We start from the raw sequence: 26953 nt of genomic DNA on the forward strand, positions 1-26953 counted from the left end.
TAACCATCCCTCTATTCTGACTTCTTCTGACATACTTCGTCCCAATCAATCTTATCCTTTCCACATGAATAGTTCTAACTGTATCTATCCCCCATTCATCGACTATAATGACCTCTTCATTAACTTAAAGTCATGTAAATTTTCTTTTTCTACCGGTCCCGATATGGTTCCTAGTGCTGTCCTTAAACTTTGTGCAGATTCTCTCTGCGTGCCCCTCCTTAAACTGTTTAACCTATCTCCTATCTCTCGAGCTTCCCACTGTCTGGAAAGAGTCTTATATTATTCCCATTCATAAAAAGGGCTCTAAATCGGTTGTTTCAAATTACCGTGGGATCTCCAATTTATCCGCCATTCCCAAACTCTTCGAAAAAATAGTTACTTCCCAGCTCCAACACTTTTGTTGTTCATTATTCTCTGAATCGCAGCATGGATTTGTAAAACGTCGGTCTATTTCGTCTAACCTCCTGGAATTCTCCACTTTCGTGCATGAGGGTTTCGCTAAGCAGTCGCAAACTGACGTAGTCTATACTGACTTTAGTAAAGCATTTGATTCAGTTAATCATAATCTGCTTATTCATAATTTATCTCTCCTAGGGTTTCCGCCTAAACTTTTTTTCTGGTTTAATGCATACCTTGGTAATCGATCTCAGCGTGTCTGTTTTAATAACTCTCTTTCTAAGCCTGTCTCTGTATCGTCGGGGGTACCTCAAGGTAGCCATCTTGGCCCTCTGTTGTTTAATTTATTCATCAATGATCTTCCCCAAGTCTTAACTCATTCCCGAGTACTTATGTATGCGGACGATGTGAAGTTATGTTTCTCCTATAGCGACCCCATGTCCCCGCTATGTCTCCAATCTGATCTTGACGCCCTCAACAACTGGTGCTTAATAAACATTCTTCCCCTTAACATTTCCAAATGTAACGTCATGACATTCCATCGCAGCAAGCCTTACCTCTTTGACTTTAATATCCATAACTGTTCCTTAAACAGCCTTTACAAAATTACTGACTTGGGAATAATCTTTGTACCTAATCTGTGTTATAACTCACACATATCCGCTATTTCGAATAAAGCCAGAGGCGTCCTGGGCTTTATCAAAAGATGGTCTAAGGAGTTCACCGACCCCTATACCACTAAACTTTTATATGTATCCCTTGTCCGACCTATCCTTGAATACGGTTCCTGCGTTTGGTCTCCGCATTATCAAAAATATAAGGATATGATTGAGTCTGTTCAAAAACAGTTTATCCTTTTTGCACTTCGTGGCCTTAAATGGGACCCCTCTAGACATCTTCCTTCTTATGAGAGTAGGATCCGGCTCCTCGATATCCGCTCTCTTGAAAGCCGTAGGATTTGCCATGGAGTGCTTTTTCTTCACAAACTTCTTGCTGGTGAGGTTGATTCCAGTGCCCTCAGTAGCCTTATTAGCATTTCTGTCCCTTCCCGCCCGACTAGGCATTACTTTCCGCTTCATCTTCAACTTTGTCTTTCTAATTACTCTGACCATGAATCTTTCCGTAGCTTTTGCCGTAACTACAATACTTTCTTCCATCTGTTTTCCTTCGACACTATTTCTATTAAGGTAAAATCGTTGTTAACATATAACTTAAATTAATTATCTTAACTTAATAGGCTATGGGTTATTTCCTGACCACAACTTGCTGTGAGCCGGACCATAGCGGCTATTTTGCCAATAAATTAGTCCTATTGGGTCAGGATAATATCCATAGTCTGTTAATCCATGTTATTGTCCTTTTCATATTATGTTATAGTTTTTTTAGTTTAACTGCTCATAGTTGAACCTTATGAAATAAATACAAATACAAATACAAAAATACAAAAATCTATACATAACATATATATACCTATAATAACAATTGTTACCAATAGGTAAGTAAAAAATAGTAGCTTATAAAATTTCTTACAAGAGAAAAAGCCGAAAATATATCAGCGAGGCTCGACATGTTAAAGAAGCTACAGAAGAGATTGAGATTAAATCAAATAATTGCGAACAATTTTCTGAAACCGAATTTGAAATCAAATCATTACTTTCGGAAAGTAATGCACTTCCACTGAACTGAATGCACTGAGAATTCCAGTTTAACTGATTTTTATAATCGGTTAGCCAAGTGGCTCTCTGCTAATAATGTCAGCAATATGGCAGGCAATGACTTGCTTTGTATTTTGGGAGAAAAAATTCCTGGTTTACCTCAAGATGTACGTACTTTAAAGTGTACTCCACGTCAAATAATAAAACGAACTGTAGAGCCAGCCGAATATGTTCATTACGGTATTAAAGACTCTTTAAGACTCCGATTTCCTTACGAATTGTACTCATTTATCTTCCAATAGGAGTTTAAACATTAATGTAGACGGTCTTCCGCTTTGTAAAAGTTCTCGAATGCAAACATGGCCCATTTTGATCAACGTCAATGGAACAAAGTCAGTTTTGATGTGCAGGAAATTCAAAGCCATGTGATCCCAAAGTTTATTTGGAATAATTTGTCTGCGAGTTAGTAGAACTAATTCAAGAAGGAATGATTTTTCAAGATAGGTTTTTAAAATATCTCTGAGAGCAGTTATATGCGATGCGCCAGCCCGCGCTTTTATATTGGGTGGGAAATATCACTCTGGGTTTTATGCATGTAACTATTGCAATCAGAAAGGAGAAAAGTTCTGTAATCGTCTAATATTCAAGAAATCAGTTAACCCATCAAGAACCAATGATAGCTTCCGAAATCGTCTTCAACCTGAACACCACAACATACAAGACAAACATATTCTTCAAAATTTGTCAATTGATATGGTAAATCAGTTTCCGCTAGACTACATGCTCGTAGTTTGTCTTGGCGTCATGAAATCGGTCCTAGTGGCATTAGTCAGAACAAGAGGTCATACATTTTCATTGAGTCGGGAATCCATAGCTTCCCAAAATAATAAACTAATCTTTTTAAAAAAGTTGTTACCCTGGGAGTTCAATAGAGAAGTCAGATCACTATATAATCTCGAAAGATTTAAAGCCACTGAGTTTCGAACTTTTTTATTGTTTACTGGACCAATAGCATTGAAAGGCATTTTAGATACCGGCTTATATAATAATTTTTTACTCCTAAGCTTAGGAATGAGAATTCTTCTACATTCTTCTTCTATAGTGTCACATAAAATTCTCTGGCCTCCAGCTTGCTGGATGACTTTGTAAGTCAAGTGCCTTCTTTTTATATGGACGCAATGCTCACTTTTAATTTTCATTACTTATCACATTGAAGCCAACAAACTATTCTGTAACGCTTGTAGTGTACAGATTGGAATTTTCGTTTGTGGCGCCATCCAGCGGTCAGGATACCTGCGCGAAGGCTGGTGGAAGAAGGGAAGGAGTGCGCTTACAGGTTCAAGTGTCAAGAACGATTTGTGGAAAATTTCTACATTGACTGGTTAGGGAGTTTGCTGCCAGAAAGCCCTATCGTCAGGTCCCTTTGGAAGTTTGATTAAGCCAGTGGTGCCTTTCAGTAACAAGAACCTAAGTCTAATTAGGAAGTGCGAAAATCGGTTATTTAATCAGTTGTGCGGCTAACCAAGAGTGCACCCAATTCGGACCTCGCGACGGGGGAATTGGAGAGATTGTGGACGCATCACGGTCGGGAAAAGCTAGTGAGTAAGCAGCAACATGAAGAACGATTAAAATAGCTTTTAATTCGTTGTTGTTGGCAGAAAGACCTTCAGGGGGCGGGCGCAATACTTTCGGAGAGGCCAAACGACATCCGAGCGCTGGAGCGACCAGCGCAAGCGCATATCAAATCATCCGGAGTGCCCGAGCGACTAGCGAACGACACCGTTGTCGATTTACACGGCTGCGGGTGCCCAACTTCGCCGTTGGAATTTATGAATTTCCTCTCCCTTGGTCCCGCTGACTGATCGGAAACAGAAGCTGAAATCTAATTATTAATCAACCGCTTGATCCCAGGAACTAGTGAAAGCTTTATTTTATGAATTTTCACCTCGCCCATCGGACGGGGAAGAAGGAGGTAGTGGTTAGAATATAAGTAACGTAGAGAGAAAGAAATGTGCAAGTGAAGAGTGAAAGGAAGCAAAGAGCAGATTGAGTGAGAGCCAGTGATTGAGTCATGTAGTTTTTCGTTCTATTGCCCGTCTTGATTCTTGCCGATCAGTGGTGATGTTTTTCCCGTCCCTATGCCATTAAATTCTTTTCTATCCACAGCTTTGCAGATGTTCGTCGAGAAAGCGCTTTCATCGATGGAGCACCAGTCTGGAGAAAATAAGGTATGAGTGGATCTTGTTGGTACGCACAGATGTAAAGCAAAGGAAAGGGAGAATAGAAGTAGATAAAGTAAACTACCGAATGTTGAGTCGGGAAAGATAGAACCGATCGGTGGGAGAAAGAGAATTGAGAGACGAAGAAGCCGAGCACGGCATAGCGTCTTGGCGCCACCGTTTTCACTCAAGTTTGAGTGCTTGCTCTCAGGTGTGCTCTCTGCTAACAAAGCTCGAGGGAAGAAAAAATGCATTTTTTGCTTGTTTAGGCTTTTCGTTTTCGAATTCATATAATATTACATTTTAGCTTTACATGTACTATATTTAATCATTTTTCTTTTTTATCATATCATTTTCTTTATACGATTTTATTTATTTATGTTAATTTATTCACCCTTGTGGCTTATTTATCTTTACGTGGTTATGGGTAGATGGGAGTTTTTTTTTCTTTTAGTGAGTTTGACATCGGCTAACCCCATGCACTGAGAGAAACACCCAGGAATAGGGGCCTTTCGGATGGATGCCAGGGGGCAGAAGGGCCGATGGTAGGAAGGGCACAACGGGCCGCAAAAATACCTGAGGTCAGGTTGCAGAAAAAACCAACGGGAGCAGATTGGTTAATCCCTTATTAGGGTTTGTTGTTGTTTTGGGGAGATGAAGTAAGTGGGATTCTTTATCCCGGATTAGCTTGTCGCTAGCACGCAAATTATTTAGGAATTGTGATGTAAATGGAACTTCATGGGAGGGGAAGCAAGACCACCACCCCCCTAGCCGACGAGCCTGAGCCGGAACATTCCGCGTGCGCTCCTCTTCCATGCCCGACACCGCGCCTGGAGTTAGTAGGTTAAAACGTAATTCGTTACATTTATAACTTATTAATAAATAGAAAATAATCATAATGATAAAATTGGCGCCCAACGTGGGGACACATCGCCCAGATGTGGCCCACACACCCACTTGCTTCAAGACAGCAGTACAATGTATTTTCTAGCTCTGCTTTGCTCTTTCCTCAGACGTTTCGGAAATGGAGTTGCTCAGATAAATCTATCAGGCACCCAGCCACGGCAGAGGGAGGAGGAAGGTAGACGAGAGATACTCGTAAAAAATTTTCTAATCTCTTTTGAGGAAGATTGTCGAGTCCAAAGGTTCGGTCTTTCAGACGCATTGGATTTGCAGATTTCGAGTTGTCAATAACTCAATGTCTGACCACGGATGAAGATCGATCAGAGGATCAACCGTTTAGGAATCCAATTAATTTCGTTTGCAAACGATCGCTTTGCCAAGGAAGATGGGAGAAAAAGGGGTAAGCTCAATTTTTCAGATGCAGGGTGCATAGATTAGCGGCATGGATCACAGACGAAAGCCGATCATTTCGGTCGCTTGCTGTCTACTGCTAATGCAAAGAGTTGTTGCTGTTTGGCACGCGACCCATGCAAAGCTATGCGCTATGCAGCTTTTGTTGTTCTTTTTTATTCCGTTTTGCGCTAAGTTGGTTTTGAAGCTAATTAGGGGTTTCTCTGTGTTATTGGGTATGCTAGATGTCAAATTGTTTTTATAATCTTGTATATCTTTGTTGGTTCTGTGCGTTGCAGTTTTGCTTGTTCCGAATTCTTTTGTTTCACATATTCTCTTTACATAGTTAATCTGTCGACTGAATGGCAGTCCGAGACGCAGGCGAATGAGGTGTTTTTTTAAGAGTTCATTTTTGTAGTCGAGTTTGTTCGAGTCTTTGTTAATTGATTTTCATAGTAGCTAAGAAATTAATTAAATACGATAGATGTTTCGTTAGATAGTAGGCCATAGATTAGGCAGGAATTACTTTGTTAGGTTACAATTATTTATTTATTTATTATAATATCATGATGATGCGCTCTGATGATGAGGGGGAGGCTAACGCCTTCCTGTGATATTAGTTTGTTAGAAGGTGTTTTATTCAAAACTAAATGTGGGCATGAGTTCCATAAGGCATGCATCTCAGCGCATGCTCAAGCAAAAAATTCTTGTCCTACAAGCAAAACAGTGTGTTTTGAAAAGGCAGCTTCCTCTTCTGACTCGATAGCCAAAAACACCAGGCAACAGAGCCGTACTAAGTCACCAGCTCGTACTAGTCAAGTTACTAGCGCAGCCAGGGAGCCAATAGAAATGGGGGTGCTACAAGCTGAGCTCATGACCAGCACGATAACCCAAGCTGTTCAAGCCATGCAGAATGATGACTCAGTTAACGGGTCAAATAGCTCATCTGTTTCAGACAAATATGGCTGCAAACCTTCGGCCCACGGAAATAGCTTCTCAGAGAGGAAGACACTGAGACACAACGGCAAGCAACTTTTGACCGGCCCCTTTCGTCTAACTATGCAGCTTCAGCTCGGGAAACCCCAAGGAGTGCGGTCTCCGATCTCCTGCAGAGACCCGATAAAGTGGGGCACATCCTAAACGGCTGGAAGTTGCGTTTCAGTGGGAGTCAAGATGGACTCAGCATCGACAATTTTATTTATAGGGTAGAGGCGCTCATGCACCAGACACTCGAGGATAATTTTTCAATTCTCTGTAGCAATGCCAGCCTGCTGTTCGATGGGAAGACGAGGGAATTCTTTTGGCGCTACCACAAAACCGTTCGGGATTTGCGTTGTGATCTCCTTTGCGAGGCTTTGCGAAAGCAATTCAGGGACACGAGGATAGATGTCGATCTGAGGGAAGCCATACGGGACAAGAAACAGCGGGATCGAGAAAGCTTCGATTCTTTCTACGATTCCATTGTGCTGTTGATGGATCCTATAACCTGGAGACTCCTCTGTCGGAACAGGAAACTGTGGAGACAGTGAGAAGAAACCTGCGTCCAGAGATAAGGCACGAGCTGCTTAATCTTTCAATCCTTTCGGTGGGTCGCCTGAGGGAGATATGTCGTCGCAGGGAGAGCTTCTTAGACGATGTGAGGAAGGGTCAGGGGTATCAGAAGGTTGTACCGTTCCGCAAGCAGGTATCTGAACTCATCGAGGAGGCTCAGTCAGATGACGCGATGGAGTTTTCGGATTTAGATGGTGAGGAAGAGATTGGTGCAATCGCACTAGTGTGTTGGAAATGCCGCCAGGAGGGTCATCGATACCATGACTATGAGGCAAAGCGAAAAATTTTCTGTAATGGGTGCGGAAAACCGAATACCTATAAGCCTTCCTGTGTTAGGTGTCAAAAAAATGGAAAGGCGAACAAACAATTGCGCCCACAGTTGTGTGTTCCGAGAAGGAAGCCAGCGAACCACGAACCAAGCACCTAGAGGTTGATGCTGCATTTGATGTGGGAGTTGTGCCCAGTCCAGTTGAGGATCAACCGACTGTTTGGCCTTAACTCATAGATTGGAATAGAAATCCTATACCAAGTCAAATGTTAGCGAGGGTAAAATCGACCTCTAGAAATGCTAATAGAATGCGGGCCTACTGGCGATCGTTAAAGACCATTAATGCGATCAGGCATAAGAAAAATGACAGACGGCCTTATGCCGAGGTTAGATTATTAGATAGAGTAATTTTTGGATTAATGGATACAGGCGCAGCTATTAGCGTAATAGGTTTGAAGTTGGCTGAAGAGGTCATACGAAGTAGGATTCCTTTGAAAAGAAGTGCCTCATCAGCTTGTACGACAGATGGCACCAAACAGGATGTCCTCGGACGTCTCAAAGTTCCGGTGAAATATAAGGATGTGGCTAAAGAGTTAGAGCTGCATATAATTCCATCACTCAGCCAAGATCTATACTTGGGAATTGATTTTTGGTCAACCTTTGATTTACTTCCGCCCAAAATGCAAGTCGCAGAATTGACGGCGGATTCCCATGAGCTTACGGAGAGACAAAGGAATAGTTTAAGGGAAGTCATAGTACAATTTCCTTCTTTCGCTGTTTCGGGGCTTGGGAAGACGAGTCTTCTCTCTCACTCGATAGATGTTGGAGATGCCAAGCCGGTGAAACAACGGCACTTTCCCGTATCTCCAGCTGTAGAAAAGCTTTTATACGCTCATATCGATAGGATGCTCAAGATGGGGGTTATTGAGGAGTCGGAGAGCGCTTGGTCTTCGCCCGTTGTTCTTGTGCAGAAGCCGGGTAAGATTCGACTCTATCTAGACAGTAGAAAGGTAAATGCGGTGACTAAAAAGGATGCTTATCCTTTACCACAAATTGATGGAATAATGGGCCGGCTTCCAAAAGCCATGTATATTTCTAACTTAGACCTGAAAGATGCATATTGGCAGGTCCCTTTAGAGCCCAGCTCGCGCGATAAAACAGAGTTCACAATACCGGGAAAGCCTTTATATCAATACATGGTAATGCCGTTTGGCCTGACAAATGCGTCACAGACGATGACTCGACTTATGGACCGAGTTATTCCACCGGAGCTGCGGAATGAAGGGTTTGTATACCTTGTCGACTTGTTGGTGGTATCAGATAGTTTAGAGACCCATATGAAGGTGTTACGTGTAGTGCAGGACATGTCAAAGCCGCTGGGTTAACGCTCAATGTCGATCAGTTAAATACTTGGGCCACATTGTGGGAAATGGCGTCATCCGTACTGACCCGGAAAAAATTTCGGCAATGATAGAGTTTCCGTTGCCAAAGCCGCTGAAGTCCCTTCGGAGTTTCCTGAATATGGTACCGAAAATTTATCAACAACTTCGCTTCGGTCGCTACTCCACTTACCGACTTATTAAAACCTAGGCAGATATTTGCAATGACTTCGGAAGGACAGGCAGCATTCAAGAAGCTTAAGGATATGCTATGCTCTGCGCCAGTCTTACGAAGTCCCGATTTCAATAAGCCGTTCTTTATTCAGTGTGATGCCAGCAAAACAGGTGTCGGAGGAGTGCTAGTTCAAAAGACACCAGAGAGCGATAAATATCCACTTGCGTTTGTGTCAAAAAAGTTGAATTAAGCTCAGAGGAACTACTCAGTTACCGAGCAAGAATGCTTAGCAGCCATTGTCTGCACTAAGCGCTTCCGAGCCTATGTCGAAGGACATGAGTTCACGGTCATAACCGACCACGCGTCCCTAAAGTGGCTCATGTCGCAGACGGATCTGCATTCTCGTCTGGCTCGTTGGGCGTTGAAACTGCAGGGTTTCAACTTTAAGATTGAGCATCGTAGTGGCAGGTTAAATGTCGTCCCTGACGCCCTGTCCAGGGTGAATGAGGGAGAGCTGGCTGCGATAGAAGCCAACCAAGGGATGCTGGTGGATCCTCAGACGCCAGGGTTCAAGGCGAGGAATACGTTGAGATGATGAAGGGAATGGAGGCCAATACCGACAAGCTGCCTGATCTAAAAGTTGTGGAGGGTTTGGTGTATCGAAGGTCCGATCACGCGACTGGTGATCAGCTTCACGATACCTTCGCATGGAAACTTTGGCTTCCAAAGGGACTGGTTAGCGAAGTTTAGAAGAAGACTCACGACGATCCTCTAGCGTCGCATGGAGGTGTGCACAAGACACTGGAAAGGGTACGAAGGTACTACTATTGGCCAAGGCTGGTAAACGATGTCAAAGAGTACATTCGTGGCTGTGAGGTCTGCAAAATGACTAAAGCATCGAATACCGTGCAACGGCCTCCGATTGGCGTTTCACCTGAATCTCACAGGTTTTCCAGAGACTTTATGTTGATTTTCTTGGCCCATACCCTCGTTCTCTTAGTGGGCATGTTGGGATCTTTATAGTATTAGACCATTACTCGAAATTTGTATTTTTGAAGGCGATGAAGAGATTGACAGCTGATGTGGTCATCAAGTACTTTCAGCAGGATTTGTTCCACACCTTCGGCGTTCCGGAGACGATCGTTTCTGACAACGGATCGCAATTCAAAGCCGAAGCTTTCCAAAAGCTATTGAGAGAATATCAAATATCTCACACACTCACCGCCGTCTACTCGCCCCAGGCCAATGCCTCCGAACGGGTGAATCGGTCGGTTATTGCGGCTATTCGATCATATGTGAGAGCAGACCAAAAGGATTGGGACAAACATCTCAGCAGTATATGCAGTGCGCTAAGGTTCTCGGTACATGCAGGAATTGGCACCACGCCGTTTTATATGGTGTTTGGACTGCATTTTATATCTTCTGGCTCACAATATAAATTTTTAAGAGTCTTAAGCCTGTTGGAGGATAGGTCAGCAAATTTTTCACGCGAAGATTCCCTCGATTTGGTGCGCCAAAAGGCTGGTCAAGTTATGAAAGCGCAGTATGACAAAAACGAGCGCCAGTACAACCTAAGGTCGAGAGAGGTATCGTATACAGAGGGTCAAGAAGTTTACCGGAAAAATTTTAAGCAGAGCAATTTCCCTGCAGGATATAGTGCAAAATTGGGACCAGCTTATCTCTAGGCTAGAGTTCGTAGAAAATTGGGGAATTCCATATATGAGCTGGAAGATTTGCAAGGGCGATCAGTGGGTAGGTTCCATTCCAAGGATTTTAAACAATAGCAACAAGCTTACCTGTGATACGTCTTGGGATGTTAGACCCCAAGCCAGATCTTGAGGGAGCGGCTTTTGTAACGCTTGTAGTGTACAGATTGGAATTTTCGATTGTTCATCCAGCGGTCAGGATGCCTGCGCTAAGGCTGGTGGAAGAGTGTCAAGAACGATTTGTGGCCGATGGTAGGAAGGGCACAACGGGCCGCAAAAATACCTGAGGTCAGGTTGCAGAAAAAACCAACGGGAGCAGATTGGTTAATCCCTTATTAGGGTTTGTTGTTGTTTTGGGGAGATGAAGTAAGTGGGATTCTCTATCCCGGATTAGCTTGTCGCTAGCACGCAAATTATTTAGGAATTGTGATGTAAATGGAACTTCATGGGAGGGGAAGCAAGACCACCACCCCCCTAGCCGACGAGCCTGAGCCGGAACATTCCGCGTGCGCTCCTCTTCCATGCCCGACACCGCGTCTGGATTTAGTAGTTTAAACGTAATTCGTTACAATTCAATATGGTTCCTTACAGACCATAAGCTCCTTTCCATTCGAAAACTTTCTAGGCCATCTAAAAAAATTGGTGAAACATTCGAACTACTCATTGGAGCAATTCTATAATCGAATAGTAGAGCGCAGTGTTTTGAAAGTACCCAAGGTAAAAACTCGAAATTTCAACGGCTCCAATGGTAAAATTTCTTATAATTATTGGTATTTCGATGAAACAAATCGCAACTCTTTTTATTTCATAAAGAATGAACATAAATATTTAATATATAAGATAATTAAAATCAAAAATAAAATTTTACATAGCCAACTAGTAGTAGGCCGTAGGCCTTGGCTCATACTTTACATTTTCCATAAACTCTTCCTTTTTGGGAATTTTCTCATCAACAGAACAAAATTTCGACAAAAACATATCTCAGCATAATATAGAACCAATTTCAGGAAAAAATATTTTATATCGAAGATTGTTTAAATTCCATTTATTTTCCTTTAATTGACTAATTCAGATAGGAAAAAATGAATAATCAATACAATTTTAATTTTGAAGAAATTTGAGAGAAAAATCAAGACAGTCAATTAACAGGTACAATTTTGAGTTAAATCACTCTGAGGGTAGTTGACTTAAGCTTATGCTGTTGTAATCTATTTTCTGACATATCCAATACGCCTCAAGCGTGGATCACGCTTTGATTGGTTGAACCACAAAGTGTGATTTCAGCGGGGGGTTTAACATTTATCGCTTGTCGTGCGTTTTCCTCATGTTGCATATTTCAGTTAGAAATAAGTTGTTCCAACCATTTATAAGCTGGCCATATCCATGAGTATGATCCAGGAATAAGGTCAATACCCAGTTTTCTAAGCAAGTGCATTTTTCGAATTCATCGATGTAGCTCGAGGGTGAACATAACCCCAAGACCACGGCAGCACCTGTGCGCTCATTCCCTACGTTGGTAGCCCCACTTGGAGAAAGAAGATCCAAAGAAATTCCGAAAGTTTCATTGATTACCGTGGTGCAAATTCCCACTGGGGTAAATATCCATCTAGCTAATTCGCAGTATAGGTGTTGCGAAAAGAAATATATAATTTTGAATTTAACCCTTCTTGTACCGTACAACGAATATCGGATATTTTGTAAGTGTGACCGAAGTCAACACATTATGTATATTTTTGATTTAAGATGAGTTGGCAGTCATTATCTAGATGTCGAATGAAAATTGTGGTGTATAAAGATTGACGAAGCTGTAAAAAAAATAAAATTGAATAAAAAGAAGTTGTCGGTGCACTATAAATTCTTGTTGGTTTATAAGAAATAACCCAACGACGACCAGAAATAAACATAAAGCCTGTGCATACGTGGTGCAAGGTTTGGTTGACGGAAATTATAGAATTCGGTCATTTGAGCCGGATTAGTAACCCTCTGCCTCTTTGATAGGTGAATACGAGCACTAACATGGTCATTTGAGCCGGATTAGTAACCCTCTGCCTCTTTGATAGGTGAATACGAACACTAACATGGTCCTTCGAAGCCCACGGAACGGCATATGGATTGCGTAAAACAGCGGCGCAATTTCATCAGATGGTGAAATAGATCTGTATGTATTCCAAGCCTGATCCAAGACATACACATCCGCACATACACTTTGACGACGACTAGTGTATGTGTACCGTATGTAGACAGACGTGCAACAGAAAGAGACAACTACTGCGTGTTTTTTTTGGTGATGCTCCCGACAGGAGACAGAAATGGGAATACATACATACATAAAAACAAACACCGAAATACGTACAGAAAAAAACTGGCGGAAAAAAGAAAAATTGTGACGACAACTGAAATCGACAAATCTGTTCAAATCGACGAACAAAAGATCGTAGACAGCGATAATGGGACAAAAAAAGAAGATAAACCACACTCCTCATCCCGACAAGACACCGCAAGTGGAAATGGATGCTACCATCAAGCCGAGGACAAGGTCAAAGGTAGCGGCATCAACACCGATGGAATCCAACGTAATCAAAAAGGCCGCAGACAAGCAGTCCGAAGGAGGCCGATCACCACATACAACCAAAAGTAGCCAAAACTCACGCACATCGTCTAAGGTGCAAAATTTGATGAAACAACTGGATTTGAATACAAAACAGCAGCAGCTTGCCCAGCAAATTGCGACACAGGAGCAGCAGCGCCAACAGCTGACACTTCAACAAAAACATCTGGACCTGGAACAAGAGCTGCTTGAGTTGCAGCTACAAGAAGAAGAAAAAGAAGATGACATCGACCACGGCGACGACAATGATGGCAAATACGCTGAGATCCGTACAAGTGAGTGGGTTAGCACAACACGTAAGCTTAAATTTGAAAATGAAAGTCTTAATAAGTCAGGAAATAATAAGGATGTGGAAACATTCATGGCAAGGCAGACAATAAAACAAGACCTACCGACATTTGCAGGGGATCCATTAGAATGAACGACTAATCTCATTTTATGATATAATTACAAATCTAATTCATACATTGTTGTCCATCGAAGATTTAGATCATATTCGTAACCCGTTGTTACTTGACGAAATATTGGAAAAATTACCTATGTCACAGCGAATTGCATTTATGAAACACTTTCAAAAATCTAGATCAGCTGAGCCAAAAATAATAGTTTTTCAAGCATGGCTAAGTGAAACCATTAGGGCTGCAACCATGATAGGCCTGGGGCAGCATAAGTCCAAAGATAGTACTTTAACAGTTACAAATCATCCAAATAATGCAACCAAAGAATATAGAAAAGGATTCTGTAATTATTGTAAGTCTACTGATCATTATGTTACGACATGTGGAAAATTTAAAGACTTACATATTGACAAACGATGGGAGCATGTGTCTCAAAATAGCTTGTGTATATCTTGTCTGGGTAAAAACCACTTGATGAAAGATTGTAGACGCAAAAAGCAATGCAAAATAAATAATTGCAGTTATAATCATAACAATTTGCTACACAAAGATAAAGCTAACCGTCAAGAAAATCAACCAGATAAGCCAAACTATAATGATCAGTGGAACTCAAAAATAGAAAGCAATTGTAATATTTATGAAGGGCAGACCAAAGTTTTGTTAAAAGTAGTACCTATTTGTTTGATCGGACCCAAAAAGACAATTGACACGTATGCACTTCTTGACGAAGCATCGACTATATCCTTGTTAGACGAACAAGTAGCCAATGACTTAGTACTGGATGGCCCAATCAGACCATTAAAGATGCAATGGACCAATAGTGAAGTCTACGAACAGGAAGATTCAAAAATGGTCAGTGTACAGATCAAGGGTAAAAGTCAAGGTGCTAAAACTTTCACTATGAGAAAAATTAAAACAGTCTCGAATCTAAACTTACCTTTACAAACTCTGAAAATAGACGACATGACCGACAATTTTAAATTTTTGAAAAACTTCATTGACTGTTCATACGAAAAGGCACATCCAAAAATGTTGATAGGACAGGACAACTGGTCGCTTATAGTTTCACGCAAACTACATTACGAAGCATTTAATGGACCAGTCGCGAGCAAAACCTTGCTGGGCTGGGTTATTCATGGAGTAGTAGCACCAGACAGACAGAGAATTGAAACCAATTATTCTTTTCATATCAGCAACCAAGTTTTAAAAGACCAGGAATGTGATGATTTGGATGTTTTACATAACCTCGTCAAATCTTACTGGTCAATCGAGAGCGAATTAACTGTTCAGAACTACTATCCCTTGTCACTTGACGACAAAAGGTGCTTAGAAATTGTAGACAAATCTCTAAAGCGTGTAGAAGAAGGATTCGAATGCGGTTTGTTTTGGAAACAAGAAGATATACGACTTCCAGAGAGTTACAACAATGCGTATTCTAGACTAATGGCCTGTGAAAGGAAAATTGACAAAAACCCTATATATGGAAATAAATATGAAGAAACAATTAAATCACATATTTTAAAAGGATATATAAAAAAATTGGACTTGTCTGAACTAGATGTTCAGTCACCTGTGACTTATTATCTTCCCCATTTTGGCGTACAAAATGTAAATAAGCCAGATAAGTTGAGAATTGTGTTTGACGCTGCATCTAGGAGTCATGGGTATTGCCTCAATGATTTTTTGCTATCACGACCTGACCTTTACAATCAATTGTCATCTGTTCTCATGAATTTCCGTGAACACAAAATTGTTTTTGTAGGTGACATAAAAGAAATGTTTCTACAAATAAAAGTTCAGCAGATAGATCGACCAGCCCAGAGAATTTTGTAGCGTGAAAATAGGCGACAAGGTATACCAGACGTCTATGAAATACAAGTTTTATTTTTTGGAGCTAAATGCAGTCCAAGTATTGCACAACAAGTTAGGAATCGTAATGCAAGTGACTTTAAGAAAGAATACCCTAAAGCCTGTCAAGACATAATAGAAACTTACGGCGGTTAAAGATGTTACATATGTACATCAGCAAGGTGGGTTTGAAATGTGCAACTGGATTTCAAACTCTTCAGAGGTTTTAGACCATATAAGCCCGACAAAATGCCACAAAAAATCGATATCTCCCAAAAAGATTAAAAATTTAACAGAAGAGCGTGTTTTAGGCCTGATGTGGGATTATGAAAAAGACAGTCTTGCTTATAACTTAAACTTTACAAAATCTCTTAGTGAAATTTTGAAATTGGAAAGGCGACCGACGAAACGTGAAGTACTTAAGATTACGATGTCAATTTTTTATCCCCTCGGATTTCTTTCCAATTTGCTCATATCGAATAAAATACTGTTACAGGCAATCTGGGATAGTGGCATCAACTGGGACGACCCTATCATAGATGAACATTTTGATTTGTGGAAAGAGCTAAGTAATTCGTTTGATAAAATTAGTAACTTCAGTGTACCAAGACTTATGACAAAACTTCCAATAAATGACTGTGAAGTACAATTGCATATATTTTGCGATGCTTCCAAATATGCTTATGCATCATGCGCATACGTACGATTCCAAATTGACGACAAAATTGAATGTAGTTTAATAGCTGCAAAATCACGTGTAGCACCACTCAAACCAATGTCAATTCCGCGGTTGGAATTACAAGGAGCTTTATTGGGAGCAAGAATGAATAAAATGATTAAAGAAACTTTGAATTTAAAAATAGGCAGAACGCATTTATGGACAGAGAAATACAGGAGATATCAAATGTAGGAGATTGGAAGTATGTTCCATCGAAATTAAACCCAGCCGATGAGGCAACCAAAATCACTAAAATAGATTTTACAAACAACAATTTGTGGTTGACAGGTCCACAGTTTTTGCATAATAATAGTGATCACTGGCCAGTAGGAAAGATTTCAGTTGGGTCACAGGATATCGATCCAATTGACAAAGAGTATGTTAATGTCACTTCGCTTCTGAGAAATGATATTGACTTACCAGACGTTCTTCGATTCTCGAACTGGTTGCGGTTCTTAAGAACCACAGCTTGGACACTACGTTATGTAGACCATTTAAAGCTCAAGAGACAAAATTGTAAGGAACTGACAGCCAAGGAAATAGATAGGGCAGAAATTTTAATATTTAAAAAAATGCAACTTGATAGTTATCAACGTGAAGTTGAAAAATTGACCAAAGGTGAATCTGTTGATAATTCAAGTAGTTTAAAATCACTACTCTTAAAAATGTCAGATGACGGCTTAATTAGACTCAAAGGTAGACTGGACAATCTTAATGACAGCGACTATGACTTCAACTCGAAAAATCCCATTGTTCTAAGCAAAGATCACCCGATCACAAATCTTTTAGTATACCATTATCATCAAAAAAATTGTCATATTGGGGTAGAGACAGTCCTATCAAATCTTAGACATAAATTTTGGATCACAAAGTGTCGAAATACACTAAAAAAAATTATACGTAATTGCCAGTATTTTAAAAACAAAAGAGGACAGCCACACAAAGCTATAATAGGGCAACTTCCAAAATGTAGGATAGAACCAACGGAGAGAGCATTTTTAAAAGTGGGCGTAGATTATTTTGGTCCGATAGAAATAACAGTAAACAGGAGTCATGTCAAGCGATATGGTGTAATATTTACATGTATGGCCTCTCGCGCAGTACATCTTGAGGTAGCCGAAGACCTTTCATGCAACGCATTTATGCATTTATTTCGTCAGTTTGGTTGTCGACGTGGTTTTCCAATTGAAATGTATTCGGATAATGGAACAAATTTTAAAAGAGCAAGCAAAGAAATTCAAGAAGTTATAACTGACTGGCCCAAAGATGAATTGTTGCAGTTTCTGACCACCAAAAATTGTTCATGGTTTTTTAATCCACCCTTGAGTCCGCATATGGGAGGAGCCTGGGAAAGACTTATACAATCTGTAAAAACGTATTTATGCTTTCTACTGAAAGAAAGATTTCCTAAAGAATACACATTGAAAACATTGTTTTGTGAAATTGAGCATATGATTAATAGCCGACCACTGTTGTATGTACCATCCGACTCCATGGACTCGGTACCATTGACTCCAAATGACATTTTAATTGGACCCGATTTTAGGGATTCATTTTATTCAACAGCCACTGATGGAGATTTGAAGGTGTTAAATATGTGGAAGGCGTCTCAAAGACTGGCCGATATGTTTTGGTTAAAATGGAGAAAAGAATATAGACAATATCTTTTATACAGTCGTAAATGGACAAAAGAACAAAGTATGTTAAAAGAAGGTGACGTTGTTTTGATAACAGATTCTGATTTACCTAGAAATATTTGGCCTAAGGGCATTATTGTAAAGACATATCAAGCAACGGATGGATGCGTTCGTATTGTAGATGTTAAGATAAAAGATAAAATTTATAAACGACCTATAGTAAAGTTAATCAAGTTAGATGTTAAGACGAATGTGTAACCCGACATTGTTAAGTATTGCTGCTATTCATAATTGAATAATTAGTTGCTGCAATACTTGGGAGGAGAATGTTGCGAAAAGAAATATATAATTTTTAATTTAACCCTTCTTGTACCGTACAACGAATATCGGATATTTTGTAAGTGTGACCGAAGTCAACACATTATGTATATTTTTGATTTAAGATGAGTTGGCAGTCATTATCTAGATGTCGAATGAAAATTGTGGTGTATAAAGATTGACGAAGCTGTAAAAAAAATAAAATTGAATAAAAAGAAGTTGTCGGTGCACTATAAATTCTTGCTGGTTTATAAGAAATAACCAAACGACGACCAGAAATAAACATAAAGCCTGTGCATACGTGGTGCAAGGTTTGGTTGACGGAAATTATAGAATTCGGTCATTTGAGCCGGATTAGTAACCCTCTGCCTCTTTGATAGGTGAATACGAACACTAACAATAGGTTTTCTCTGAATTATGTATTTCTATATATAGGATTAGCACTACTAGTACCGATTTACAGAAACTCCCTATTTCTACTTATTATTTTAGTTTAAAACGAGAAGGAACGTGTGAGTCGCTTCTGGGGACGCGACTCTACTTATACCCGTACTCAGTAAGTTTATGCATGTTTGGGCTTATGATTTTTTAGATTTTTAGAATTTACATATTTTTGCTACATCTGTTATCTAAATCTACAATGTATATTCTACATCTCCCAGCAAACCAACGAACATGCCTTTTGCGAGAGTCCCGCAAAATGCTCGCAAACGAGCTCGCATGCGAGCTTGTGTACGAGTAATCCATTTTTGTATCGCAAAACATTCGCAAAAGAGCTCGCAAGCGAGCCAAAAATGAGCTATCCTTTTAGTATCGCAAAACACTCGCAAACGAGGTCGCAAGCGAGCTTGTGTACGAGTAAGACATTTTCATATCGCAAAACATTCCCTAACGAGCTCTCATGTGAGAGTTTTACAATACAAGTGCGGACTGTTGAAAATATTGCAGAGTCATTCCGGTAATTTTACGTAAGCGCCCTCTTTGTCTCCTTTCTCGCACTAACGGCGTTCCAGCTCCATCTCCGCCGATAGAGGGCTCACATTACTTGGGTGAGAAGAGAGAGAATGAGTAAGCCAGGACGGCACGACACAGAAAAACCAGGCCGGCATTTGGTTCTTATTCTGCCAGATGTTGAAACCAGGTGTTCGGTCGTACATTATCTACGTCACGCGTCACTATAGCTGTGCTCTTCTAACATAACGGTGCTGCGCATTTAGCTTTCTTCTTTCTCTGTATCGTGCGTGGAAGGTTAGCTATGGCAAATTAATTTATCAATTCTGGCTAGAATAATGATTCCATCTGACCCAGATTCGGAATATGGTAGATATTGCGTTTTTTGTATCTTAAAAATTGTAGATGCTACAGACGTAGATGTAGACGGACGGACAGACAGACATGGTTTAATTTATTCGGATATTTTAGTGATGTTTGGATGGTTGATGGTAGTTGCCAGAACTTCAACTTACAATTTAAATAGTTGAATTTAATTTCAAAAATGAAAAAATAAAACTGTCTAGAGGAAGAGGTTAAAGTGGATAAATATATTAAGTTATCAATAGTATGTACATATAATCCAATCTTTAAATCTACAAAGTGTTATATTTTTTGGGTGTATTATGTCTAAATTTTAAGCTTATTAATTTTTGGTTTTAGCCATTTTTGTAACTTTTTTTTTTGAATCTAGCTTGTTTTGACTTAAATTTTGGCAGCACTGGTTAGCCCAGTAATTTTTAAAAAGAAAGAGATAGCATGAAAGACAGCACGCAAAATGCCGCAGGCAATGCGCCTTCGGCTCTGTGTCGACGTCGACAGATGACGTGTCTACCTATAAAGCGTGCGTTCCTTGCATAGGGACGACCATGATGCAATTATATAAGGTAGTCTCGTCGGCAGCAGCAGGTGCTTAACAATACTTACAATAAGTGCGAGTGAAAGGGCTCAGCGCAGTAAGTGTGAGTGAAACAACAATAGAGCGTGTGGATTAACCCTCTGATGGTCCATGGGGTTTAAAGTTGCGTGTTATAATACGAAGAGTTGATGTTTTTTTATAATTTAAATTTAATAATTTTAAATTGGAAATTAAACGTTGTTTTTGTTTTTGGATAGATATTCTTTTGTTAAGGCTCTTAATTCTTAAATAAATTCTTATCTTGACATAAAACGTTCTTATATCTAAATTATTTTTAACTGTTTCGGAAGCCATTAACAATTTTGTTTAACATTTTTTGTTATGCTAAACTGTTCTTTGCACGTGCTTGCGGCATGTTCGTGGGGGGAGGCTCGCCAGTAAGTTGGAAAGGGAAATGTTACAAAAAAATAGCTGTATCGCCGAAAGTAAAAAGGTTCGCGTGCGTCTGCTTTTGTTACGTTTATTCGTGACACTGATTTTATTCTAAGCTCTAAGTTCTTACTCTAGTCGGGCGCGCAGGCCGCTGCTCAGCTCAGATCTTTCGGGTTGTACGTTTGAGTTTGAGTTTTTGAGTTTGAGTTTGCTGGCAGAGATGATCGGGCGCATGGTGCATGCTTTTCGGCATGAACATCCTCCCCCCCCTTGCAATATAATTGCAACAAGAAGGGGGCGCAACAGGAACGGGGGAGGACATTCGTCTCTCCGTTATGCCGTGCTGCATGTTCCGCAGAGGGTCCATCCGAACACCGTGTTCTGGGCCACAGGGAAGCCTTCACTGCTTGGGATCACTCCCGGCAGAATAATCTTGGGGTAGACATCTGCCCCCAGTACCACTGACACCGTGCTCGGCCGATGAAAGTTCTCATTCGCCAAGTGCATGTTAGCGAAGTGGTCCTTGACGTGATCGTCCAAGGGTCTCGCCGGAGTCCTTATCTGGAGTTGAGGTCGCACAGACAGCACGACCTCCAGCCTGACATCGCTCCTTGTCCTTGATTGGATGAAGGCGGTGCAAGCACCTTCGGCACCAACGCGAGTGACGGAAAGCCCAAAGGCCGTTGCCAATGATGCGTTGATGCAGCTGGTTGGGCTGCACGGATCAATAAGTGCGCCTCGAAGGTCTTGTGCTCCGCATCGACGACGACCCATGCCGTCGGGAGGATGCTGGTGATTGGATTGCAGGAGCGATGCTAGTGTCGTCGGAGGAGCAGTGGATCTGGAGGTCGATCTAGCTGGTGGAGTGCTTTCCCTTGATGGAAGAGAGCGTGACTTCGGACGTGAAGTCTGGGGCGTTCCGCCCAGGTGGAGGACTGTGTGGTAGGCCTTTCCGCACACCTGGCATCTGTCGCCGCTTCGGCATGAGCGACCGGAGTGCTGGTGAGCCAGGCAATTGTGGCAGTACTTGTTGATCAGCACTGCCCGTAGTCGTTTCTCCGCGGTCAGCTTCAGGAACCGTTGGCACTTCCTTAGCGCGTGGACTCCTCGGCAGACCCGACAGCGGAAGCTGTTGGATCCCCTCGGCTGGTTGCGCTGTACTGGACGTTGGCGAGGTGTCATGCTTGAAAAAGAGAGATCGTGGAATATTAGCGAATGGATCATTTTCAACAAACAACATCAAACATATTGGTTAGTTGGATACTGGTACGTGGACGGCAGTGTCTACCGGAAGAAGAATGAGTTTTGCTACTGGCCGCTTAATGGTGCCGCGGACAGTTAAAACGTCGACCACGCGGACCATGCCATCGACCCCTGGATACGTTCGCTCAATTCTTCCTAGGCGCCATTCATTGAGGGGCAGGTTGTCTTCCTTGATGACAACCATGTCGCCTGCCTGAAGATTTCTTGTTGGGAGTTGCCACTTATTCCTTTTGTGTAACTCTTTTAGGTATTCCAACGGAGACAAAACTGCTGGTTTTGAGCCTTCAGACGCTGCCATCTATTGATTATTGACCCTGCTTCATCTTTTATTTCTGGCTTTGCAATGGAGATCAGCGGACCGCCAACCAGAAAGTGGCCTGGACTAAGGGCTAGGAGGTCAGTCGGATCTTCTGACATGGGAGAAATCGGAACGCGAATTCAAGCACGCTTCAATCTTGGAGAGGAGGGTCGACAACTCTTCAAAAGTGTACTTTGATGTCGACGTGGACTTGTAGAAAAGCGTCTTGAAACTTTTCACTCCCGCTTCCCACAAGCCACCCATGTGAGGTGCGCTTGGTGGATTGAAACGCCACGTGAGGTTCTGTTGAGGATAGGCGGAAATAAAACACTCTCTTGTGGCTACTAGGAAGTCATGGGACAGGGCCTTTGAGGCTCCTACGAACGTTTTTCCATTGTCGGAGTATATTTGCTGAGGGCAACCACGTCTTGCCACAAACCGGTGAAAGGCGGCGAGGAACCTTTCGGTTGTGAGATCTGGGGTTGCTTCTAAATGGATCGCCTTCGTGCTGAAGCACACAAAGACACAAACATATCCCTTGGTTATACGGCACGCTCGACCAGTGTATGTCTTGACATCGAACGGTCCCGCAAAATCGACACCCGTTCGAATAAATGGGCGAGAGAAGGATGTCCTCTCCTTGGGCAAGTCCCCCATAAGCTGGGTTTGCAATTTTTGGCGATAAATCGTGCAAACTCGGCAGGAATTAATAGTCGTCTTCACTAAGGTCCGCAGTTTCGGGACCCAGTATTTGGATCGGACAAGCCGCATCACAAGTTGGTTTCCACCGTGCAAGGAGATGCGATGAGTAAACCGAACGAGGAGACGCGTGAGTACGCAGGAATAACGAAGAATGATCGGGTGTTTCTCATCATAACTCAATGACTCGGAGGTTCGCACCCGACCGCATGCCCTGAGGACACCTTTTTGGTCTATAAAGGGGTTGAGGTTACTGATGGTGCTGGACGCTGGAAGTGACTGCTTGTCTAGCAAGCGCTGGAATTCTTTTGCATACTCGGCACGTTGAGCACAGATGACCATACGCTCTTGAGTCTCGGAAAGCTCGCTGCTACCGAGCTGGACTGGAACTATAGTATCGGGCTTCTGATACAGCTTTATAAAACTGAAGACAAAGGATAGGACCCTCATGGCCTTTCCGAATTCTGAGAAGCGGTCGATGACATTGGGTTCCGGTGACGACTTGGACAAGTTGCACTTCACCGTGCGTTGCTCCAGTTCCGTCTCGTGCGGAGGTTCAGCTGGGATGGGCCATTGGTCTTGCTTGAGTTGCAACCATTCTGGCCCGTGCCACCATAGATTGCTGCTCGCCAGATCTTGGGATGAAACCCCTCTGCTAGCTAGATCCGCTGGGTTGTGCTCCGATCTTACGTGAGACCATGTTCCCTGGATGACGGACTGTGTGATTCTAGTCACCCTGTTGGCCACAAAGGTTGTCCATCTACATGGACCTTTGTTTAGCCAGGCTAGCACAATTGTGGAGTCTGTCCAATAAAAGCATTCGTAGCTATCAAGGGACAGTTGAGGAAGAAGAGACGAGGACAGCTCAGCGAGAAGAACGGCCCCACACAATTCCAAGCGTGGTAAAGACACGGTCTTCACAGGATCAACTCTCGTCTTTGCTGTTAGTAGATGGACGGAGATCTGGTTGTCCCTTTCTACACGAACATAGATGGCAGCACCGAAAGCGCGCTGGGATGCGTCACAAAACCCATGAAATTGTAGTTTCGTGCGAGGGTGATACTGCACCCATCTCGGAATGCGAATTTGTTGAAGAGCAGGATAGCTAAGGACGAAGTCCTGCCATCTTGTGAGGAGGTCTTTTGGCAGAGAGTCATCCCACCCGAGCTCTTTAAGCCAGATTTCCTGCATAAAGATCTTTGCTCGGACTATGAAGGGAGCCAGCCATCCTGCTGGATCGAATAATTTGGATATTTGGGATAGAACTTCTCTTTTTGTGTAAGAGGAGCTTATGGCTACCCCGGATGGCCGAAAAAATAATTCATCACAATCCACCTGCCACCGTATACCTAAGGTCTTCGCAGAACTAGAGTCCTCCATCTCAAGGAAATGGGCACACAGTAAATGGTCCGTAGGAATGTCTTGGAGGACCGGCTTTGCATTCGAAGTCCACTTCCTCAGCGGAAAACCCGCACCGTCAAGTGCAGCGCGAAGATCTTTTATAGATGCTATTGCACCTTGTATTGTGTGGGCACCCGCAAGCACATCGTCGACATACATCGAATTGGATATGATGTCGCTTGCCAGTGGGAATCACAGGAGGACCTTGCGCAAGGTCCTTCAGCACTCGAATGGCCAAGAATGGAGCGCAGTTTACCCCGAAAGTAACAGTGGTGAGCTCATAATCACAGAGCTCGCCATTTTTATTCCAAGACAGAATTCGTTGGAATCTTGTATGCGAAGGGTCGAGGGTAATTTGCCGATACATTTTTGTGATGTCAGCACCAAAGGCATATCGGAAGAATCGCCATTTCTGTATCTGAATGGTGAGATCGGATTGGAGAACAGGTCCTGGATGAAGCATATCGCTTAAGCTGTTGCCGTTCGAGGACTAACTGGAGGCGTTAAAGACTACCCGCAATTTTGTAGTGGTGCTGTCCGGCTTTTGGACAGCGTGATGGGGCAGATAGAAGTTATCGGAATCGTTGCTTGGTGGCACTTGGCGCATATGACCTAAGTCTAGGTACTCCTGGAGGACTCGATCGTACTGCTCTTTCAACGGAACGTTTCGTTTCAACCGACTTTCGTTTTTTAGGAACTGAGCTAGCGCAATTGATCTTGAATGCTCTAAGTTTATGAATTCGGGATTCCGAAAGGGCAACGACACCGTATATCTGCCACTTGCATCTCTACGGGTGGTTCGATCAAAATTGTCCTCGCAGAAAGACTCTGAAGAATCTTCAACCCGACTGGCTGGAAGATCCTCCATCTCCCAAAACTTCGTTAGAAGGTTTTCTAAACGCTGTTCTGCAAATGAGCAAATGAGGAAATTGAGGTGCGAGTTGACTCAGCTAGTGGTCCGGTAAGGATCCATCCAATAATGGTCTCTTGGCCGAGTAGTGATCCGCAAATGTTGTGTTGAGAGCCGCCAAGCAAAATGGATGGAAGGATATCTGCACCTAGGAGCACATCTATCTGCGAGCTTTTGTGGAAAGAAGGATCAGCCAATGGAATATTTGGCAGGTCCTTTATGAAACCTTGCGGAATTAGATACGAGGGTACGGCGCCTGCCACATTTGGAAGTACGAATGCCGAGGTTTCTACATGAACCCTCGGTTTGGATGGGGAGCCGATTTGGAAGTGGCATCTCTTTTGAGGCTGGCGGGGGTTTGTTGTTCAAGCCCCAACAGAACTTGAACTGGTTGAAACGGAAGCTTGATGATTCTGAAGAGGCGCTCTGAGATGAACGTCGCCTCTGACCCAGAATCGATCAACGCACGAGCTTTATAATTAGTGCCCAAGTGGCACACGTTTATTATAGCCGTGCCTAGCAGAACACCTTGTGTGTTTGCTGTGTAAAAACTTTGGACATTGTAACGAACTGTTTCTGTCCGTCTAACACAGCGAGGCTGGCTCAGCGGCCGACGGTTCGTTGCAACAAATTTTTATGTTGCCTCACAGACACGAAAGAATGCACGGGTGGGTTTAATTACTGGTTTTGGATGTTTTATTGGTATCTTATACTTATGGGATCTTACGTTCTATACAACAAATGGATCGTTCTTCAGTTTTACACGCTCTCTCGCTCTCGTCTCAGGCTCCTCGCTGGTGCTGTGGCTATGCGTCCGACCTGGCTCACGCCTGATCTACACACACAACTCCGCACCCACTGAGTCGCTTTTGATCGCCTTTGCGGAAGCGGTACCTGTCGTCCTTCCTCTGGCACCTCGCAGACCTTGTTCCCTTTGCCGGGTCGTACTGCTGCCTCTTGGATGGGTCACTTTGGTTCTTCCTTTGCCTCTCACGTCGACTTTCCTTGTCAGTTGTCCTCACTCACTCGCTTGTGTTCACGCTTTTTCCTCGTTGCTCGCACTCCACTGACTGTCCTCCTTCACTGTTGCCGGGCTCCTCTTATACCCTCGCTTCGACGCTAGCGTCCGCGCCTCTGCCTAGCAACAGCGGTAAATCCGTGCGCCGCTGGTAATTTTCCATCGGCCTCTTCGCTTGATTCCCTCACGTTCTTAACGGGACCGGGCTGGTGGCGTGATCTCATGTCCATACATGGACATGCGCTGGACCGCTGCCATCGGCCTCTTCGCCTGATTCCCTCACGTTCTTAACGGGACCGGGCTGGTGGCGCGATCTCATGTCCATACATGGACATGCGCTGACCGCTGCCGGCCCGCTCCCGCCGTTCCTAGCCTGACGTGAGCGCCGCTCCTTGCGGGCTCCTCCATTCCCGACTCCCTCCACGGGCTCGTACCGGAGGCATACTCTCATGCCCATATCTGGTCATGCACTGGAGCCCTGCCACTCTAACGGACCCCGGCTCTCACTCTCTTGTGAATTCGCCGTGAATTCTCGCCTTAACCCTTACTTGGTTCCCTTGTGAGGAAACTCCATTCCTCACACTTCCCCCTTTCTTTACCAGAGGAAAACTCCCTTCGTTTTCCTCTCGACCACCTTCCTATTTGAATTCAAGCGTGCGCGCGGGCGCGCACTCACGCTGGTTCCGGACTGGTTCCTCCACTGCCCGATCGGTTCGCCATCTATCGGATCGGGTCTGCCGATGCAGTTCCGGAACCAGCCCCGTGCATGATTCTCCCGGTAGGTGCGCGCTTCGCGTGCACGATAGGTGCGCGCTTTGCGTGCACGATAGGTGCACGATATGTGCGCCTCTGATCGTGCTGCCAGACCCTCTTCACGTGCTGCCGGACTGCTCCCCTTTTCACGTGTTGCTTCC

General features: G+C 43.0%; 1 protein-coding gene across 3 annotated transcripts; it reads left to right on the forward strand.

The window, feature by feature from the left end:
• The first annotated feature begins 12240 nt into the window (after window positions 1-12240).
• Window positions 12241-18353, forward strand: LOC111081881 (myotubularin-related protein DDB_G0290005-like). Of its 3 annotated transcripts, XM_041594208.1 has the most exons (3): window positions 12252-12640; window positions 12703-13525; window positions 15993-18353. In XM_041594208.1, the coding sequence occupies exon 3, from the start codon at window positions 16373-16375 to the stop codon at window positions 18107-18109; it is 1737 nt and encodes a 578-aa protein (XP_041450142.1). In that variant the 5' UTR covers window positions 12252-12640; window positions 12703-13525; window positions 15993-16372; the 3' UTR covers window positions 18110-18353. The 3 variants fall into 3 exon arrangements, with proteins under 3 accessions (XP_041450143.1, XP_041450142.1, XP_022233727.2); XM_041594209.1 differs by having other exon boundaries at window positions 12241-13525; XM_022378035.2 differs by having other exon boundaries at window positions 12252-13525.
• The last annotated feature ends 8600 nt before the right edge of the window (window positions 18354-26953 follow it).

Source organism: Drosophila obscura, unplaced genomic scaffold (assembly GCF_018151105.1).
Source record: "Drosophila obscura isolate BZ-5 IFL unplaced genomic scaffold, ASM1815110v1 contig_213, whole genome shotgun sequence".
Taxonomy (NCBI): Eukaryota; Metazoa; Arthropoda; class Insecta; order Diptera; family Drosophilidae; genus Drosophila; species Drosophila obscura.